We start from the raw sequence: 21,120 nt of genomic DNA, 5'->3' as shown, positions 1-21,120 counted from the left end.
TTCAGATCACCACTCTGTGCACTGAGCAGTATTATTTGGAAACTGGTTGTTCTCAGAGGACAACACACCTCCTCCCCAGAAGGAAACACCTCCACTGTGGTTTTTCCATATTAAAGTGTCCTTTCCTGCTTTGGCCAGAGTGCCTCTAGCAGTACTGCCCAATAGACCTTTCTACTATAATGGCAGTGTTCTATTTCTGCTGTGTCCAGTACATTAGGCACTAGCTGCATGTGGCTATTTAGCACTTGAAATTTGACTAGTGCAAATGAGGAACTCAATTTCACATTTTATTTCATTTTGGTTAGGGGCACCTGGGTGGCTCAGTTGGTTCAGTGTGTGACTTTGGCTCAGGTCATGATCTCCCGGTTTGTGAGTTTGAGCCCCACGTTGGGCTCTGTGCTGACAGCTCAGAGCCTGGAGCCTGCTTCAGATTCTGTGTCTCCCCCCCCGCCCTCGCTCGCTCTCTCTCTCTCAAAAGTAAATAAACATCAAAAAAATAAAATTAATTTTGGTTAAAATAAATTAAGCTTTAATTAACTTTTATTTATTTAATTAATTTTATCTAATTAATTTTAATTAGAATAGCTGTTTGTGGCTAGTGGCTACAATACTGGACCGTGCAGCTCTAGAATGTTTCTCAGAGGACAAGGGCAAGTCTTCTGCAGTGTGAAGAAATCTAGATACCAGGAAATATCCATAGCATAAATTTAAAAGGAGATAGTAAGGGAGGGAAGTTTGGGGTTAGACTGACCCAGTGCCCTGGAGCTGGCAAGGAAGACCTTTTGTTAGCTTTGTCAATGGAGAGGATCTGGAGAAGTCAGTGTTCACTAAGGGGGCATAGAAAAACAAATCATCTAGAAGCAGCTTGAATGAAGCAGGTGTCAAAAGATGCTTGCCTTCTAGAATTTCCTAAGTTCATAATTGACTTTGTTTTATTTTGATTTTGTCTGTCGTGTGGGTTGGCCACAGGGACTGGTATCCGATCGGAGAGTGAGACAGAGTCTGAGGCCTCAGAAATCGCTGTTCCTGCCGGCAGTCCCACAGTCCCCCAGGCCCCAGCTGAAGGGGAGGACTACGGCAAAGGTGTCATCTTCTACCTCAGGGACAAAGTAGTGGTGGGGATCGTGCTGTGGAACATCTTCAACCGAATGCCAATAGCAAGGAAGGTAGGTACCTGTCAGAGCTCCTAGAGGAAGATGGGCAGTGTGGACCAGAAAACGCACTTGGGACTTCATCAAGGTGCCTTGCTGTGCATTGTCCACCTGGGTCAGACTGAGCCTGAGCAGAACAAAGGTGTAGCCTTGCCTCAGGAGCGTTTCTTTTTCACTCAGGACTTGGCTGGGTGGCCTGGGAGCTGTTACCCGCTCATTTGGGGTTAACAGAAAGCTGTTCCCACAGCCCTCTCCCAGTGTGATGTGGGGGCTGGTCTGGGCTGCCCCCATTGTGTGGGCCCACCTGAGTGCACATGAAGTGAGTTAGTGACCCATTGTTACTCTCTCCCTCAGATCATTAAGGACGGTGAGCAACACGAAGATCTCAATGAAGTAGCCAAACTGTTCAACATTCATGAAGACTGAAGCCCCCCACAGTGGAATAGGCAAGCAGTTTGCTGTCCCTGACAGCAGTTTGGATGAGCATTTTTTATTCAGCAGACTTCCTCTGTGTGTATGAGTGTGAATGGTAAAATCTTTTGTGAATATTTCAGCCATGTAGACAAATTCTTAATGTTCACATCACTAAATAAAACCTGATTCTTCTAAATTCAATTCTTTTCTCTTTGAAAGGGAGCAGGTGGGTGAGGGGAGGAAAGCTGTGCATGTTAGCGAGCAAGCGCACTGGAGCTACGACCAAGTGCGTGATTTTCCTCAGCCTCCTGTTCCCTGCTCCACGCTCTCAGCTTTTTTCAGTTCCCTGAATGTCTCTCTTGCCCCATCCATTGTTGAGTGAGCGAACACATAAACATGTGGAATAGACTCTGATTTACCCAGAATGATTCCTGTTGTCCTGCTCAGAATTGGATTGGTCCTGCAAGGGGCCAGTAAGGTCACTTACTGCAAAAGAAACGGGTTCAGAGACCTGACGCTTCATGGCTAAACCTGGAGACTGACTCCTTGAGGGATCGTGATCTCTGAACTCCATCTCTCAACTCCTCCGTGCACTGTCCCCCAAACTAGAACTCTGCTCTCTCCTAACCCTTTTTACCTAAAACAGGCTTATAGACAACACCTCACTTTCCTGGGGACATAAGTCAGAGTTTCATAAATCAACTCATTTTTTTACATTTCAAATTAGTTAACTTTTAAAAATCAAATCTTGGGGTGCCTGGCTGGCTCAGTGGGTGAAGCATGTGACTCCTGACCTCGGGATCATGAGTTCAAGCCCTGTGTTGGGCATAGAGGTTACTTATAAAAAAAAAAAAAAAAAAAAAAAAAACAAATCTTGGGGCACCTGGGTGGCTCAGTCGGTTGAGCAACCGACTTCAGCTCAGGTCATGATCTCGCGGTTTGTGAGTTCAAGCCCCACGTCGGGCTCTGTGCTGACAGCTCAGAGCCTGGAGCCTGCTTCAGATTCTGTGTCTCCCCCTCTCTCTGCCCCTCACCTGCTCATGCTCTGTGTCTTTCTCTCAATAATAAATAAACGTTAAAAAAATTTTTTTAATCAAATCTTATTTTTTTTAATGTTTATTTATTTTTGTAGGAGAGGGAGACAGCGTGAGCAAGGGAGGAGCAGAGAGAAAGGGAGACATAGAATCCAAAGCAGGCTTAAGGCTCTGAGCTGTCAGCACAGAGCCTGATGCGGGGCTTAAACTCACGAGCCATGAGATCATGATCTGAGCCGAACTCGGACGGCTGAGCCACCCAGGTGCCCCAAATATTATTTTAATTAAGAAGTTTTTACTACTTATAAGAGTCCTGTTATGAATATTTTTGTAAAGAGAAAATTATTACCAGCCTGGATTTTTTTCAATATTGGGTTTGCTTAAAGAGATTTGCAGCTACAACAAATTCCTTTCCAAACACTAGAACAGGATGAATGTCCACTTTAAGAATTAGCTGCACTACTGGGGCACCTGGCTGGCTCATTTGGTGGAGTGTGCAACTCTTGATCTCAGGGCTGTGAGTTCGAGCCCCACGTTGGGTGTAGAGATGACTTAAAATCTTTAAAAAAAAAGAATTAGCTGCACTAAGACAGGTTCTTACCATATGTATACAGGTTTAGTGAAATACTATCTGATTGATGCATAGCATATCCAAATCCATACGTAGAAAACTTATCTAGCATCCTATGAAATAGGACTTATTATACAGTAATAATTGCTACTACAAAGATGGTGGTAGTTCTAAGATCCTAAAGCATTTCACAAATCATTTTTAAAAGGATCAAATTGTGGGGCTTCTCGGTGGCTCAGTCGGTTGGGCATCCGACTTCAGCTCAGGTCATGATCTCACAGTCTGTGAGTTCAAGCCCCGCGTCAGGCTCTGTGCTGACAGCTCAGAGCCTAGAGCCTGCTTCAGATTCTGTATCTCCCTGTCTCTTTGCTCCTCCCCTGCTCATGCTCTGTCTCTCTCTGTCTCAAAAATAAATAAAAACATTAAAAAATATTTTTTTAAGATCAAATTGTGATGTATCTTTTTTTAGTGTTCTGTGCGGTTTAGTCTTAATTTTTTTTGACAGTTGTTATCCTTATATGGAATGTCATTGTAATTCAGTTAAGTAAAATGAAATGATTTATTCATCTAGCCAGGCAGTAGTTGAGTGCCTACTGTGAGTCAGGTACATGTCAGAATAGGAAGATGGAAAAAACCTGGCTGCTTCAGGAATTCCTGGTGTCAGTGAGGAAGGCAGGCACATGAGCACAGAAGTATAATACGGGGAGATGTGTCCATAGAAAGACACAAAAGTATATGGACACACCAAGAAGGGAGGTCACTCAGAGCAACCATCCTTAGTCAACTACTGCTGCTAGATCACTTCCTAAAGCGTAACTTGGTCCTCCTAGCCCCACCTCCACCCCCCAGTTGAAGAATAAAATGACTCCTTGTCACTAATCGGATCAAGTCCAAAGTCTTCCATAGTGTTCCTGAAGCTCAGCCCACAGTGCCCCATCCAGCCTCCTCTCCTGCAGCATACACATGTATGCGGGCACACGTACACGTCTGGTTTCTTGCGACCTTTAAACTTTTTTTCATGCTTTTCACATCTGGAATGTCATCCCCATTCCCTTTTACTTATCCCATCCTGCTCACCTCTCAAGGCCCAAATGAAATCGCACCTTGGTAACGTGGTACAAGTTGGATTAGTGCCCATGCATGATTTCATCTCTGAACTCCAATTGCACCTTCTACCTTTGAACTTGATTGTTAAGTCATTCTCTACATTATTAGTTCATTCCCTGAATTGATAGTAAGCTGTCCCAGAACAGAGACTTTTTTTTTTCTCAAAATGAGGACAGCGTGCCCCATCCCCCAAAACCCTGGCAGAGTCTTGAACAAGTTTTTGGTTGCTTGGTTGGATGACACTAGATAACAGGGCTTCCTGCAAAAATGACCCTCTGCCTTGTAACCCCTGTTCTCTGTGATCCAGGTTATCAGACACCCATCACTTCACCTGCTGCCGAGACTTGCCACATAACCCGGGATGCATTTGATCTGTTCAGGCCCCCAAGGATTGAAGAGATCTATTTCTAACCATATAGATGAGCAGTACCAGTGGAGTTCTGGCCCTGGACAGCTGGCCTGTGAGTCGTTGGGCCACAACACCATTTGGTACAGGGCTAGTCATGCCCCACAAAGAGGGGTTGGGGCTCTGCCACAACCCTGGACATTTGGAGCCCATCCTCTTGGCTTCAGTTTCACTTTGCCATTTTGCAATGCTATCCGATGGCACCTCGGCATCACATAGTGGTGGCACTGGCCTTTGGCCACCTGTAAGGCCCTCAGGAGGTGTCCTCATACTTCAGGTGGAGAGATGGACCTGAGTGAAGGAAGAGCGTCTAACTGGAAAGGGGTCAGAGTAGGCCTCTTGGTGGAGGATGAGGTCAGCATATGTGACTTTTTTGTCGTTCTAATCAGCGGGGCCCGTTTTGGAGACAAGAGGCTTAAAGCAGAAAGGGATGGGTGTGGGGATCCACAGTGACCTACTGAAGGCTGCTTCCTCGAAGGAAAATCAGCAGCTTCTCTAGAGACCCATTTATACAAAAGAACTCTCCCCTCCCTTCCACCACTACCCCCCGCTCCTCTAAAGTTTGGCTGCTGCATTATCCCCTCTGTCCCTCCCTGACCCTACCTAAAGCTGGGCACCTTCACTTCCCTGGAGATTGTTGAGACTCAATCCCAGCAACTCGCTCCCTGGGCAGAGGGGAAGTCCTGCTGGGCCCAGAGGTGAAGTAGAACCGCCTCTGGCCTCTTTCCCAACTTATCAGGGAATTTCTGGCGGGCACAGACACATGTACACAAAACCACACACATCGACACACAGCCCAAGCCAGTGATGACGTTCTCTTGCCTGGCTGGTTCTACAGATGGGTGTGACTGGGTCAGAGTACAGGGAGGGTCTAAATATTTAGATACCGGACTGCCAAGCTCTTGTTGGAAAACAGGGATCATCTCAAAATGGACATTTTGAGAAAGAGAAATGCAGCCCCTGACAATCCGGAGGCCAGCCTGGGACTGTGCGCTGGGCGGTGGTGTTACAACCTGTTACAACCGGCCTGGCTCTCACAATTAGGCCTCTGTATTCTGTTAAATGTAAATAGATTCACAAGACGTTAGCATCATACAAGGCCACTCTGAGCATGGTGGATGGAGACAAAAACAAGAGCACTTCATAATCATGTGTGAATTCAGACAAAAACATGAACGTTGCCCAAACCGCAGAAATGACCAACACCCACCCACCCCCACACTGGCTAATGCGAGTGATTGCTGCTTCCTTGCCAATTACAGCTTTAGCCTCACTCTAGTCTGCCCTCCTATAGGATAAAATTTATTTAGGAGGCGCCTGGGTGGCTCAGTCGGTTAAGTGTCCAACTCTCGATCTCGACTCAGGTCACAATCTCACAGTTCGTGAGTTTGAGTCTCACATCAGGCTCTGTGCTGATGGTGCGAAGCCTGCTTGGGATTGTCCTCCTCTCTGCCCCTTCACCACTTGTGCTCTTTCTCTCTCTCTCAAAATAAATAAACTTTAAAAAAAAGTATTTGTTGGGACGCATGAGTGGCTCAGTTGAGTGTTTAACTTCGGCTGAGGTCATGATCTCACGGTTTGTGAGTTCGAGCCCCGCATCGGGCTCACCGCTGTCAGCACAAGGCCTGCTTCAGATCCTGTCCCCCTCTCTCTCTGCCCCCCCACTTGTACTTCCTCTCAAAAATAAAAATAAACATTAAAAACATTTTTAAGTATTTGTCTAGGATAAAATTTATTTAGTAAGGTACCTGATCCTCGGGTTAGCCATGCTTCTTGACAGCATCCAATCCAGAGTAAAGCCCTGCTTCTTTCAACCCTCCCCCAAATCAACCAGCCTGGCCCACGTCCTCTAATAAATCTTTTCTAGTACATTTTTCCTGAGATACCCCATGGTTCCCCATGGTATGCATTCCCTGTCACTATAGTGAGCAGTATAAACCCAACTTGCCCAACCACAGGGATGTCTTGGTGGTCTCTGGCTGGTGGGCGTTAGCAATTTGGAGACAAAAAGCCAAAATACGTGCCAGAAGCCCACTACCAGGCAGAGACCCTCATGGATTCTGCCTCATATTGTACCTTCCCCAAGATGTCTCAGTGAAGCCTCCCAAGGTCTCCATCTCACAGGGGAAAAGCCCACAAGTTGTACCTGATGTCTGTGGACAGAGGTGCCTGGTTCCCACATACTGCAATGCCTTGGCATTTGCCGTGCAGCACAGAAATGCTTCTGGAGGAGCACCGAACATGGGCATTGAATTTATAAATACATAGACTCATAAATGTATTTACTGGTCGGCTAGCAAACTTGTGCTGCACAGTTACTGCAGGCCATGGTACGGGTACAATAGGCCCTGGAGATAAGACGATGAGTAATAGTCCCTGCCCTCAATGGCGATATAACCTAGTGGTGGACACAGGTCAACAGGAACGATCTGTGCAACACAAGTGCTGGGAGTACCATGTGGGAGTTCAGATCAGAACTTCATGATTCCTCACGTTGCTTTATTGCTCTGCTTCTATCTTGGTTAAGCCTTTCTTTCACTGACCAAGTTATGGTTCTGCCTCCATCCTATGGTTGTATCTTCTCTGTCATGAAACATGAATACGGGGGCACCTGGTTGGTTCAGTCGGTTGAGCATCTGACTTCGGCTCAGGTCATGATCTCACGGTTCATGGGTTCGAGCCCCGCATTGGGCTCTGTGCTGTCAGGATGGAGCCTGCTTTGGATCCTCTGTCCCCCTCTGTCTCTCTGCACCTACACCCCTCGCACGCTCTCTCTCTCTCCCTCTCTCAAAAATAAATAATAAAACATTTTTAAAAGGATGAATATATTTACTGTGCTTAAATGAATATGTGTAATATACTTCATGCAGAGGACAGAGCTGATGTTCTTCTTGCCCAAAGAGATTACACCTCTTTGTCTCCACTTTCCCTCGGCCCCATCATTTTCCTTCCTTCCTCTCAGAATCTCTGCAGTCTCCCCTGCTTGTTTTCCTTCTCTGTTTCTTCCTCAGCTTCCAATAAGTGCTCCCTGCCCATGTGTTTTTCTCCCAAAGCAGCAAAGAGCACTCTTGGATTTGAGTCTCAGCTCTGCTGTTCACTCCTGGATGACCCAGAGCAGCTACTTACCTAGGTCTCAGTAGGTTCATCTGTAAAATGGGGAGAACAGACTAGATTATACCTCCACCCTCAGTTCTAACCTCCTGTGTATGGAAAAGTCTCTCAGGTGCTTGCACAGGACTTTGTTCACCTTGCCATGGACTCAGTTGCCTTTCGTCTCTAAGATCTAGAGCAGATGCTAATGGGACTCAAATCTCTTGGTAAATGTCTCTCCACATTGCCTCTGCTGTCCCTTTGACTCAACTAGATTTACAGGTTTGGGGGTGGGGTTTTTTCTGGTGGTTTTTTTTGTTTGTTTTGCTTTATAGTTAATGGCTTGTGATTCTTCTTTGACCTAGCAAGTTACAGCCAGAACCCCCTAGGACCCCTAAAAATTGCAACTTGCCTTATTTACTCTCCATGGAGAGGTTGACAGCCTCAAAACTGGGATCCATGAAAGGTGGCATCCTTCAGCCCCTAAAAAATGTTGACTTCAAGCCCAGAATTTCCCCAGGAAGGCTTTATGGTGAGACTATTCTTAGCTATGCTCCTAGCAGGTACATCCCTACCCAACCATTTAATGGCTCCCAGTCCCCAACAAACACACCCTGCAGAGCTAGCAGGTGGATAGCCACCATAACCCAGGGCGGTCAACTTGATGCTGACATGAGAGCTCACAACACTCCCCCCCCCCATGCAATATAAGCACTGAGCCCCAAGATCAGCCTGTACACCCACTTTGTTCTTGGTCCATGGCCATCTTCACATTGGTTATGGCCTTGGCAAAGCCCTGTCCTGAAGTGCAGTATCAAGTGAGCCAGGAAGCTTGCAAGCTTTACCACCCAGCTTTTACCATAGAGACAGCTGGAAACTACACAGGGAAAGAAAGAAAATCCAGTACCATGATTTGCTGGGTGAACAAGAATGCTTAAGGATCACTGCTCCTCCAGAGGGGAAGTGGAGCTTCAGGTGTTTCACAGGAGGCCAGCAGAGCCCCTCCAGCTTGAAGCCTACTCCCACCAGGCCCTGAGGCCCTCAGCCACCTTGTTGAGACTAATATCCCAAGCAACAGGTGTAGAATTCTAGTCTTCTACTCCAGTGGGAGACCTCAAACTAGCAGTACAGTGGGGGTAGGGAGAGGAGGGGAGTGCTGCAAACAGGGAATCCTTGGCCTCAAGTCACCCCCTCAACCTGGACTTGGGCCAATACCAAGTCCTAGGAAGAAGGGCCACAGCAACCTTTCAGGTGATCAGCTCGACTTCATGCAGGGGTGGAGGGCAGCTCAAGGTTCGGAGCACTCTACATCTGTCACCTTTGGTGGCGCAAGCCCTGGTGCCGGTCTGTTCATCCGAACAGGATGTCCCAAAGAGACCTCAGCTACTAGGTGAACTCCCGGCCCGACCCCCGACCCGAGGAGGCAAGGAGGTCCCCAGAAGCCCTCCTCTCCGCAGGCACGCACTGTATGAGGTGGATAATTGCAAAAGAATACTTCAGTGGGAGTTTTGCCCAAGGTAACAAGCACGCAACTCCCCGAGGGCATTCCATGTGCGCCCCAGAAAAGCGCCGAGTGGCCGGTCTGGGATAGCAGCGCAGAGGTCTCCCGGGGACTCTCGCCCGCCACCCTTTCACAGCTGACCCACTGAGTGCTCCCCTGGAGTCCTCCCGGAGCCGCCCTCGCTCGCCTGACGGGACGGGAGGAAGGGGGGGGGGAGGGCGGGGAGGGAACAGGAAAGAAGAGATTGAGGGGGAAGTTTCAAGGGGTGTGCCCGGGAGCGGGGAGGATTCTCGTGAGTCAGCCGAGCTGCTCGAGTGTGACTTCATTGCTTCCCGAGAAGAGGCGCCCGGGGCAGGAGGCCGCTCAGAGTGCAACAGCAGGAGTAGAAGGTCGGAGTCCCTGGCCCCCTGCGCGGGGCAGGACACGGGACAGAGCTCGGGGCTGGCCAGGTTGCTTGGGGCTGGGGCGGCGAAGGAGGCCGCGCGCGGGCCAGGAAAGCTCAGGGCAGAGTAGCCGACCTCTCCTCTTCTCTTCTTCCTCCCGCTGGGACGCCAGTTCCCGCCGCCCGAGACGCCGCGCGGCGCGCGTTCCGCCTGCAGGTGGCGCTGCAGAGGCGCCCTGGGCGCACTGCTGGGGGTTGGGGGTGGAGCTCTGCCCCAGCGGAGAATCTGGGGTTTGGAAGGCGCGCGTGCCCAGAAGGGGCGGGGGCGGGGGGGGGGGGGGAGCGAGGGAAAGGCGGGAGGGGCCGCCAGAACCTCCACGCCGCTTCCCGCCCCGCTCTCCCACCCGAGTGGCGGGAGAGGCAGATTTGACCTGCTGCGGTAGCGCCACAGCGTGGGGCTGGCTCCTGCGTGCTTCTTAATAATCCCTTGGGCCACTTCCCGGGCCCCGCAGAGCTTCGGGCGGCTCACCTTCAGCAAAGGGATTGTGGTTTAGGGGCCGGCTTTCCTCTCCGGGGATGGCGCTCTTGACCCGCGGGCAGTAGAATGGAAACTTTGAGTCGCGTCTCGCGCGTTGGGGGTGGGTTTCCCTGAACAGCCACTCTCTAGCTTGGCTCCCCTGAGACCCAGAATGCTTCGCCTGCACAGGGATAGACCCGGGCTAGGGTTGGGGCGCAATCTGGGACCTGGGCTCAGCCTAGGTGAGGGGCAGGAGCTGAGCTTTGGGCTGGTTGTAGGGCGACGGTTAGGGATTCTGCGCTCCACAATCCGGTTTTTGGCAGCTGTATAAGAAACAAACAAACAAACAAACAAACAAAAAACTAAGAGGCCCATCTGGGGCTCAAACTTGCAACCTTATTTTCAGGAGATAAAGCCCTGTATTCTACTTTCTTGCAAGGCCCTGAGCTCTAGAAGTCATGATGCTGCTAACCTTCCCATGTTGGTTCATGGTTATGTGGTGGCTCTTTAGTTAACATATTGAGAGTATCAAAGCACAAAAATAACCTGTGGCCAGACACCTTTAGGCTGACAAAAAAAAAAAAAAAAAAAAGCTGTTGGGGGCTCCAGCCTCATCCTTTCCAGAGGCTCCAGTGGCTATTCCCATGATACAACTTTACATATAACTATATGGCTACATTGTGTCTCCCGTGCGTGAGCATAAAAGCTATGCTCCGGGGGGGCTAGTGTTTTGGGGGGGCCTCTTCTCCTCTATCAGTCAGTCCAGCTCCCCTGCTTTCAGGATGTCCAAAGCCATCTGAGAAAGTTATCCTTAGGATTTTCCATAAAGAAGAGGAAAGGGGTTTAAAAGAAAAAAAAAAAAAAAAAAAACAACGAAGGATCCTAAACGTTTCACTGTGTTTCACTGTGTGCCAGGAGAAATACCGTCTGTCTCCCGCCCAGACCTCAGAGCCCGGGCCTCCTTCCTACAGGGCGGTGCCCAGCTATTCCTGGAAACCCCCTCCTTTCTACTAACCCCTTCCCCAAGGTGTCTCCTCCCAGAGCACGACCTAGGAAAAGTATCCTACTGTCAAACCTGATGTCTCCGTCCTCTTTCTGTCCCTAACCTGACCTGCCACAGTCCTCAGCCTCCCCTTTTTCCCTTGATGCCTTCGTGCTGGCTTCTCCTCCCAGAACAGGGCCCGAGCTGTGACCTCTCCCTCAAGCCTGGCTCTGCGCCCCACTAGGTGACTGGGAGAGGATCTGATATACTAATTAGTGTTAATGTGATAATGGGAGTTAATGGGGTCACGTGGTAACCACAGGCCAATTTCTAGCCCAGCCTCACTGCCTCAACCCCAAGTCGAGGCAGTGGGGATGGGAATTTCAGGCTGACTAATCTCCACAGCCCGCTGGAGGGGGCGGGGGAATGGGAGGAACCGAAGCCCCAGGACGATCCCAGAGTGCTGGTGCCTCGGTTTCAGTTTCATCCTTGGCTGACACTTTCCTCCGACGAGTGGAATTGCTTTGGTTTTCCTCCAGCCCCTCTCCCCTCCCTGGCTACCCCCCTTTTGGATTGCTAGCTTCCCTCGGCCAGCCCTTCACTTCGTGAGGGGAGAGATGGGAAGATAATTTGGCAGTGACGAAGAAAAAAATGTACACGTAGACACCCTCAGACGCACAGGCTCACATACCATGCTGCCTTGCAGACACACACACATGCGCATGCCCTCCACAAACACACTCGCACGCATGAGGGGACTCGCTACTCACATCTGGGAGTCAAGCTCACACGCATGCACACACAAACACACATACACACACACAACCCTCCTCCCCGCCATGGTTACACCCTCACTCACATCTGAGACACCCTCAGGGACACACACAAGGCCCTACACAGAGGCCCATCCCACACACAGACCCACACACACACTCTCACACACAAACCAGCAGCAGCAGCCGAGCTGGATGCCTTCCTCAAAAGAGGGCTGGAAAGTTTGTTTGCTGCCAGCAAAGGGGCCTAGACATTCCGTGAAATGACTCATACTGCACCTTTACAGACATTAAATGTTGTATTTTTCTGGATGAAACAACAACCCTCGACCCCTGTTGTGATGGCAGAGTGGGGAAACTGAGTGGCTGTACTCCTTTTGGGTCTCTGTCTAGTGCACATCTCTGGCTTGTCCTTGCCTCCCCGTGGGATGGGGCAATCCTGAAAGAGCAGAATCATCTACCTCCTGACACAGACCTCAGCCCAGCACCGCGCCTTGGCAGGATGTGAAGTGGGTGAAAGTCAGGCTAACAAGCCCCCCTCACAGTCTTTCCCCACTACTCCATCCCCAGACTCGAGGATCTGGAGTCAGGCCTGGTACCCCCACACTGGTGACCCAGCCTGAGCCCTTCCTGATCTCTCCTTTCATTCCAGCACCCCTCCGCACCTCTCCTGGGTCTGTCCTTACTGCCACCTCTGAACACAACTCCAGGGGGTGCCATTCACCGTGTAGGTACGTAGCGCCCCATGCAATGTGACTGGAGCCTCCTCCACTGCCCTGAGCCTCCTCTCCACCTCTCCACCTGAGAAGGGAACACCTAGCTTGGTGGCTTCATGCTCCCTGTCCCCCAGCACATTCAAGGGGCCCCAGAAATCACTTGGCACCTCCTCCAGGAAGACCTCTATATGTCGACATCTCTCTGCCCCCCCCATCCCAATCTCTGCCCCCAAACAGCAGCCCCTTGGGCCAAGGCCCCCTTAGACCCACTCGTTTTTTTCCTGCAGGCCATGAGGGGAGGTGCCTTTGGGGTGTTGTTGGGCATCTGCGCAGGGCCGCAGAGCACAGTGAGGCTGCCAGCCACACAAGATGACACATCAGAGGTTGAGGAGTTAACTCTAGTTCCACTGGATCGTGGCCTCAACACTCTGCATGCTGCGCTGCCTCTGATAGGTGCCCCAGAGTAGGCGCCTGCCCTTGGCCCTGGTCCCAGGGACTTTTCCATGGCTCCAAGATAGGGGCTAAGGACCAGTAGGATTAGACTTCAGCGGACTTGCTCTCATTTGCTGAACTCTGCTTGAAGCCACTTCTTCCTTCTTTTTGGCAAATGAACCAAAGGATTGAGTCTCTCCTCCTCCTCCCACCTCAGAAAGCTCCCACCAACCCAGAGGCCTGGCCTGAAGGGCACTAAATCTGTTTCCCAAACACTAGGCCCACTCCCGGCAGTGTATATGGTGGGGAAAGCGCCTCCCAGGAGCCACTGCACTGAGTATGGACATAAGGAGCAGTGACTCAAGGCTGTAGCACTTGCTATGTGAGGCTGTCATCTCACTCCACCGGACCCTTGAACTGCTCACCAGCCCTCCAAGAGGTGAAGCCCAGAGGTCCTCTGAAGTTTTGTAGGAGATATTCTGGTGCCCGAGCCTGTCACAGCAAAGGCCTAGAGTGGAACTGTGTAACTCTCCATTTTAATGAGAGCAACTTGGGGTGGGGGGACCAAGTGGCTTTCCAAGATCCCCAGCCAAGGAAGGTGGCTGGCCAGATGAAAGTCATGATCTGAGAAGTTGTTCCCAATGAAATCTTCCCATCTGCATGCCTTTTCTTTGGCCTGGGCACACCCCCCCCCCCCTCCACCCGTAGTCTCCAGTATGGACATGGCCAAGAGACCACCATCTGGGTAAGGAGCACTTTGGTATATAACCTACCTCAAGGAATTCTTATATTGCAGCTACCCAACAATCTTTTTTGAAGTTTATTTATTTATTTTGAGAGACAGACAGAGAGAGAAGGGAGGGAGGGGCAGAGAGAGAGGGAGAGAGAATTCCAAGCAGGTTCCACACTGTCAACGCAGGCTGGATCGCACAAACTGAACTGTGAGACCATGACCTGAGCTGAAACCAAGAGTCAGGTGCTCAACCAACTGAGCCTCTCAGGCGTCCCCTGAATAATCTTTTTATTTAAAATTTTGTTTAAATGTTAGCTTCCTTCTGTTTTTTTTTTTTAAGTTTATTTATTTATTTTGAGAGAGAGAGAATGAGCATGAGCGAGGGGAGGGGCAGAGAGAGAGGGAGAAAGAGAATCCCAAGCAGACTCCACTTGGTCAGCACAGAGCCCAACGTAGGGCTCAATCTGACAAACCTTGGGATCGTGACCTGAGTCAAAACCAGCAGTTGGACACTTAATGGATGGAGCCACCCAAGACCCCCCTCCCATAATCTTTTTAGAATACTCATTATGATGGCCAGCCACAACCTGGGATGTAGAAATTGCTGTCATTTGGAGCTTTCTAGGGCCTCATCACATAAACCCGATGGAGACAAATCTGGTGTTATTGAACATATGAACAGAGGAATGATTGCTGGCTGTTCAGAAAGGATTATAGGGGGCTTCTCAGCTTTACAGGTGGGAGGATTTCTTTTAAACTATAACTTCTTTCCTGGCTTTTGAGTATGCTTCTCATTCTGAAAGTCCGATTGATGGGTGACTTTTCTAGCTTGTATCTGTGGTGGAAAGTAAGGGCCATGGATGGCTACAGTAAGTGTGGCACTGTGGTATTTTGTTCTAGCCACAGGTTTGAATAGAATTTGTTGAGGCCAAGGGGTTAAGAGGGGGGGAAGCAACCAGTCACTTTGTCTCTAAAGAACCTGGGCTATTTGCAGGAGAACATAGGCACTGCTTGAAAGAGGGGAGAAAGAGAACCTGAGAAAGTTGCCAAGGTGGGAAGGCAAGTTGAATACTGGAATGGCGAGCTGGCCCTGCACAGGCTGTGGGCAGCCAGGAGGCCCTCCACTCTTGGAAGGATCCATGTTCTGAGGCTCGAGAGGACTGAATCGGAGTTGGAGGGGTGGGGGGGGGATGGGCTGGAAGGAGAAAGACTGAGAGTGCACACTGGATGGTGCAGTCTGGGCATCCATGGGCAACTCGAGAAGGGGAATTCCTGCCAAGTCAGGGAATGAGCCACTGGCAGAGACAGCATGGCTGTCATCAGGAGTAGTGATCTCAGTCGGCTGGTCCCTCCTGGCTGGGGTTCACCCAATGGGTAAATGGAAGAGTGGGGAGCCAGGTGGGGAAGGGCTGGCAGTCTGGGGAGCAGCAAAGTCATTGGGAAGGGCAGCCTGGTTGACCTGGAGCCATGGAGCCAGGAAAGTCACTTGTGTGGCCCATGGCTCCCCAAGGCGAGGTCAGCACAAGATATTCATCAAGGGGGGGGGGGTGGGGCTTGCTTTGGCTGCAACTCCCAGATTACGGTGCTGTGGTTAGTTCCGAGTGGCTGAGGAAGGTGGGAACTTACGGGATTCCCACAAATGGGCTCCAGGTCACTGGCAGGTATTAGGACCAGTCACTGTTACTTGGTTGGCACAGTGCTTGACCTCTTTCCCAGCCCTTCCCAAGAGGAAGGCCTCTCCTCCGGCTTTGCCATGCCTTGAAGCTTCAGATTTGGTTTAAACCACAAACATTTATAGGAGGGATCTCACCATTCGTCCTCAGCAGCTTCTGGCCTGGACCGATCAGACTCTCCTGAGAGCTGGGTTAGAAAAGTGCAGTGAGGATGAGGATGATGCTGAAGGTAGCTAACATTTATTGAGGGGTTACTAGACACCAGGCACTGCCATAGACGTGGGTTATGTTATTCAGTCATCACTACAGCCTTTTGATGTAGGTTCTTATTGTCCCCAACTTAAAAATAAGGAAAGTGAAGCTCAGAGAGTTTAAGTGACTTGCCCAAAGACACATAGCTGATAAATGGTGCAGTTGGAATAGGAACTCAGGCCTGTCTGATGTTAGAGACCACTGAACTCTTAGCAAAATGGAAAGGTATGTGTGTTTGTGTCCACTGGTGAGTTTCAAAGTCAAGATAAAGGGGGTTTAGGGATAGGTGGGACCTACCACGACTTTGACCTCGAGAAGGGAGCCTCACAGACCAGAGACCAGCAGACAATGATGTGGCTCCAGGATCCGGAATCCCCCCGGGGAAAGCATGCCCACTTAGAAAAGAAAAAAAGTGGGAATCTGCTCTTGGTGCTTATTTCAGGGACTTGGCTATATAGGCAGCCAAGAGATCTCGAGGGCCAGTGCCCCAGTCCAGTCCCTAGGTTTTTCCCTGGAAACCTGTAATCTGCAGCTGCCTTCACCACCATCATCCACCACCACTCATGTCCCCAAGTCCTGTGCCAGGGACCATCCTTTCCCAAGGCTGGGGAAGCAGGCAGATGCTGGTGGTTGAGCACGTCCCTGAACTTCAGGCCCTTTGGCCACCCCTGCCCCACAGAAAGCCGTCGTCCTCTGGGGCCCCTTCAGCTTTCCTGCTTTCTGCCAAGGAACTTCAAAGGCTGAGGCTTGGGTGCACCCGTCCTCCAGACCATGTAGAGCCATAAGAAGTGACAATTTCCAGCCATTTCCCTCCTAGAGCCTCTTAGTTGTGGGACCAGATGGGGGGGTGGGGGCTTTTATGGTTGCTGAGGCAGGTCAGAGGAGAGGGTAAGGGGGAGATAGAATGGGAGCCTGGGGTACAAGTGGATGCCTCAAACAGGGCAGCTTGGCTTTGGAGAGAAGGGGAGCCTGAACTTTTCCCCAGCACCCCAGCACTGCCTGCCTTTGCACCTGCTGTGTCAGCCCTACTCTCCCTACTCAGCCCTTCGCCTGATTCATGTCTGCCTGGTCTCCCCCACCAGGAGCCCTAGGCTCGACTTCCTTAAGAAGTCCCCCAAACTCTCCAGTCACCCCAAGCGCACGATGATGCATTTGGCCCGGGATCCTGCGGTGTTTGGCATATAGCTCTCAAATTGTATCCTCTGGGCATCTCCTTGTCTCACCCACGCGCTCCTCCCGCCCTCCCGCCAGGTCCGCACACAGCAGGCGCTCAATAATCTGGAGTGCAAGCGTATGGGCCAAAGGCGTCAAGCGAGCGGTGTGTGCAGGCCGCGAGGGGCCCGAACATAAACACCCGGGGTCCCCTGAGAATAGATTTCTCTCCCGGGCATTGTGTGGGGGCCTCTCACCGGGAAGGGCCCCGACAGGGATAGGAGAGCCCCGCACCCGCCACGCGCTAGCCGACTTAGGAGCACTGGCCAAGGGAGGGGCGGGCAATACGGGCTCTGCAGGGGCCCTGCTCTCGCGGTCCCCGGGGGCGAGCGAGCCGCTAGGGGAAGGAGAGGCCGCGCGGGCCCCTGGCACGGCTCCCCCTGCCGTGCTGGCGACCGCGGCGGGCCGGGGGTGGAGGGGCGCTGTTTCCACCAAGACGCCTCGTCCCTCCCTCGCTCCCTCACCCACCCCGCCCGCCCGCGGTCCCTCCCGTCGGTCCCTCCCTCCGGCTCTTCCCTCCCTCCCGCCCTGCCTCCTCCGCGCCCGCCCCAGCCGCCGCCTGCGGGGACGTGTGTGTTTCTAGTGCAATTTCCCCTTTCGCTCGGGTGTCTCAGTACAGGTCTCCGCCGGCTCGCGCCCCCTCCCCGGGCGCCCCCGCTGCCCCCTCCCTCGGCCTGGCCCTTCCCGGCGGCCACCCAGTTCCCCCCCGCACTCCACCCCGCCCCCCGGAGTCGTTTTATCAGGGGCGCCGGCGTCTCACCTGGTATTTGCATCTCGCCCTCCAACTTGCCATTGGCGGCGCGACGTGTGGGAGAGCCCTGTGCCTCGCCCGCCCGGACCAGCCTGCCCCGGCGCCGAGGTGAGTCACGGGCGCGGGGCCGCGGGGGCAGGCGGGCAGGGAGGAAAGAGGGAGGGAAGGAGGGAGGGGGACGGTGGCCCCGGCGGCCGCGGGGACTGACCGGGCGCCGCGCTCAACTTCCACTTCTCCTTTCGCCGGCGCCGAAGTCCCGGCGCCACCGGCCCGGCTGGCTTCAGAGAGGAGAAGGCGAGCTGGAGGGGGTGGGGACCCTCCTCTGGGCCCCCGGAGCGGGGAGGGGACCATAGCGACCGATCCCAGCCCGGCGACCGAGCCCACTCGGCCTCAGGTACGTCGATGGCGCCAGTTCTTCGAGCCATCGGGAACCTGGAAAAGTTTGCCCGAGGGGGCGGGATCGGGGGCGCTGGGGCCCCTGCGTGTAGAGTTGGGGGCCCAGGGAATGGTGGGAGAGCCCTGGCGTGTTGAGTCCCGCCCTTGCCTCGCCCCACCGCGTGTGTGTTGGGGAACCCGGGCTTCTGAGCCGGGGTTAGAAACGGAATCGAATTCCCCAGTCAGGGCGGGGGGCCAGTTTTCCCGCGACCCGGGCAGCCCGGGTTCCCTGACAAGGCCGATCGAGACAGCAGCCCCCCAAAAACTCGAGGCTCGAGGGCGGGAGGTCAGACCGCACAGTGGCTAGGCTGCCAGATTGATCGGCAGCCGGCCCCTGGGGCCTCTGGGGCCAGGCGCCTTAGAGTAACACACACACACACACACACACACACACACACACACACACACACACACCTATGACTTGGATAATTGGATCGCCAAAATAGAGACCTCTTGGCAGAGACCAGAGTTTCCGTGTGAGCAAGCCGCCAGCCCTCCCGCTCCCGCGTTCCCGCTCTCCCGGTTTCTCCCGCCTCTCTGTTCCTTCCTCTTCTGCCGGCAAGGGGATTGAGCAGATACACAGCGCGGGGTGCCATACCGGCAAGCGCCTTGCTTTGGGGAACTAATGAGGCGGTAGCCGCTTTATGAATTTCTGGTCCCTCCACCGCACCATAACTCTGCTGCCCTTTCCTCATGACTGCGTGTAGGGACATGGCCTTTCTCACCAGAGTCCCCTTCTGACCCCTTGGTACCTCAGCTCAGCCAGGTTCTCCCTGGCTCCCCCCACCCAACACCCCAGCCATGGGATTTGATGGCAGTTTGAGTCCTGCCCCTCATCCCTGTACCCCAGATAGAGGCCTGTCTGGTCCTGCAGCTTCTTCTGGTTAATGTTTGACAGTTCATTGTAGCTAATCATTTTAATTAGCTCTTAAAGTGGGGAGGAACAGTTAACCTTGGACTTCTTGATTTTGGCCTGGTGGGGCCTCAAATGGGAGGAGTGCTAGGGAGGTGGGGAGGTAGGAGCGGAAGTGAGGTCACCACCCCAGGGCCTGAGCCACCACTGCTTGGCCCCAGCAGCTGGTGGGCACACCCATCGGGCACTCACCCCCTGCAAGCTGACCCCTAGCCTGAGTGCCAGGTTGGACGGGGTTGAAGGGAACAGATCTAGCTCTCCCCTTTGGGGAGACAGGACACTTTGGCACTAAAAATGCCTAGGGAACACGTATGCCCGGCAAGAATGCAAATCCCTCCACGCAGTTACATGGTTATAGCAGTTAGTTACATGGTTATAAGGTGCTTTCTCAACCATTGATTCAGTGGACCCAGAGCAGGAACAGCCTAGTGGGGGAGCTGTCTTGAGTTAAGTGAAGGACTTAACTATCTTGGAGGACTTGTGTGGGGAAGAGGCTGCCTTGCATGTGGGTTATTTCTGGGGCTGGGTTCGATTCAAAACCTGGGATGTTTGGGGGGGGGGTGGTGTTGAGCAGGCTCCATGTTGCCACCCTCACCCAGCCTCTAGCTGTGAGCCGAAGGAGTGGCTTGTTTGCAACTATGTCTGGCATTCCTCCCACTGCTACACTGTTTGCTCGGTGGTTGCTCAGGAACTGGCGCCCACCCCTGGACAAGCTGGGGGCCTGAAATCTACTCTCCCCCTGCCTAGTGCTAAGTGGTGGCTCAGTGGCTTCTGTCTTTTCTAAATTGGGATCTAAACATGAGGGTGCTGTGGTCTGTCATTCATAGGCCTGATTGATAGAATATCCAATATGTCCCAAGCCTGCAAAATTCAGGGCTTTTGTCTCTGAAGAGGCCCAGCCAGGCACAGGCTGATGGGATTGCTTTCCCAGGGAAATCCCTGCTCCTAAGCTTGGCCTTGGGCCTTGCCACTCCCTACCCCGCAGCCCCCAACTTTCTCATTTTATCTTCCATCCCTAGAGCCAGACTGTCTGGGTCTAAAACCCAGCTTTGGGGGCGCCTGGGTGGCTCTGTTGGTTAAGTGTCTGACTTTAGCTCAGGTCATGATCTCGTGGTTTTCATGAGTTAAAGCCCTTGTGTTGGGCTCTATTCTGCACTGGTGGTGCGGAGCCTGCTTGGGACTCTCTTTCTCTCTGTCCCTTCCACACTTGCTCTCTCTCTCTCTCTCTCTCTCTCTCTCTCAAAATAAGTAAATAAATTTAAAATAAATAAATAAATAAATAAATAAATAAATAAATAAATAAATAAAACCAGCTTTGTTATTTACTAGCTACGCGATCCCAATCAATTGTATGCCTCTGTTTCCTCATCTTTCAAATAAGCCCTACTTCATAAGGATGCTCTGAAGATCAAGTACATCAATACACATAAGCCGCTTATTAGAACAGCATATGGCACATAGTGAGCATGAATTAACATTATGGTGTTTTCTAATACAGTGCCTAAAACTGAGACTCCACTCAGCAAACATTTGCGGAGAGCCAGTCATGGTAGCAGGCATCAATGAAGTGGCAGTGAGGAAAATAATGGAGGTGAAGAAGACACCACCTGCCTCCCAGGATTGTGTATACCTTCTGTTGCAGGCCAGAGTTGGGATGTGGGGTGTGGGGTGTGAGAGGGAGCCAGGGAGAGTGGCTACTCATCTATATAAATACGCATAATCCAAAGCCAGCCTCGAATATCTGAGCTAGTGTGAGGAGCCAGGCGCCCCAGACTTGGAGGCTTCTCCTTGCCAGGGAACCCTGGCTGGGTTCTGGTCTGGATGCATCACCTGAATTGCCTTGGGATTTGGATGAATGATGGGGAAGGGAGACCTGCTTCCTTCATGGGCTGCAGGTGGTGAGCATTCAGTGGCCTGATTTGTTGGGTTCCAGGGCAGGATGGCATTACTTAGGGCCACCCCAAACACCCCTCTAGCTCCCTGCCATGCACCCCCCAGAGATCTCCTGCTGAACTGGGAAGGGCCTCCGGCAGCCTTCTGTCCTCAAGCTTGGGCCTGACCCCAACCTGGGCTTG

General features: G+C 52.2%; 2 protein-coding genes across 11 annotated transcripts in view; both read left to right on the top strand.

The window, feature by feature from the left end:
• Nucleotides 1-1,761, top strand: part of AIFM1 (apoptosis inducing factor mitochondria associated 1) — a 33,431-nt gene extending 31,670 nt beyond the window's left edge. For both annotated transcript variants that reach the window (XM_045470779.1, XM_045470780.1), the window contains exons 15-16: nt 970-1,166; nt 1,506-1,761. In XM_045470779.1, the coding sequence (XP_045326735.1) occupies nt 970-1,166; nt 1,506-1,577 (269 nt within the window). In that variant the 3' untranslated portion in view covers nt 1,578-1,761. The remainder of the gene's footprint in view (nt 1-969; nt 1,167-1,505) is intronic.
• A 7,802-nt stretch (nt 1,762-9,563) lies between these two features.
• The window catches only part of ELF4 (E74 like ETS transcription factor 4), a 50,672-nt gene continuing 39,115 nt past the window's right edge, over nt 9,564-21,120 (top strand). For 3 of the 9 annotated variants that reach the window (XM_045473072.1, XM_045473069.1, XM_045473064.1), the window contains exon 1: nt 9,564-9,663. The gene's annotated coding sequence lies outside the window, so the exon portion shown is untranslated. Of the gene's footprint in view, nt 9,664-16,595; nt 17,806-17,857; nt 18,092-21,120 lie in introns of those variants that run through there. The other 6 variants (XM_045473071.1, XM_045473065.1, XM_045473067.1 and 3 more) reach the window with 5 other exon arrangements.

The sequence above is a fragment of the Leopardus geoffroyi genome, chromosome X, assembly GCF_018350155.1.
Source record: "Leopardus geoffroyi isolate Oge1 chromosome X, O.geoffroyi_Oge1_pat1.0, whole genome shotgun sequence".
Classification (NCBI taxonomy): Eukaryota; Metazoa; Chordata; class Mammalia; order Carnivora; family Felidae; genus Leopardus; species Leopardus geoffroyi.
This window is presented reverse-complemented; position numbering and strand designations above follow the sequence as displayed.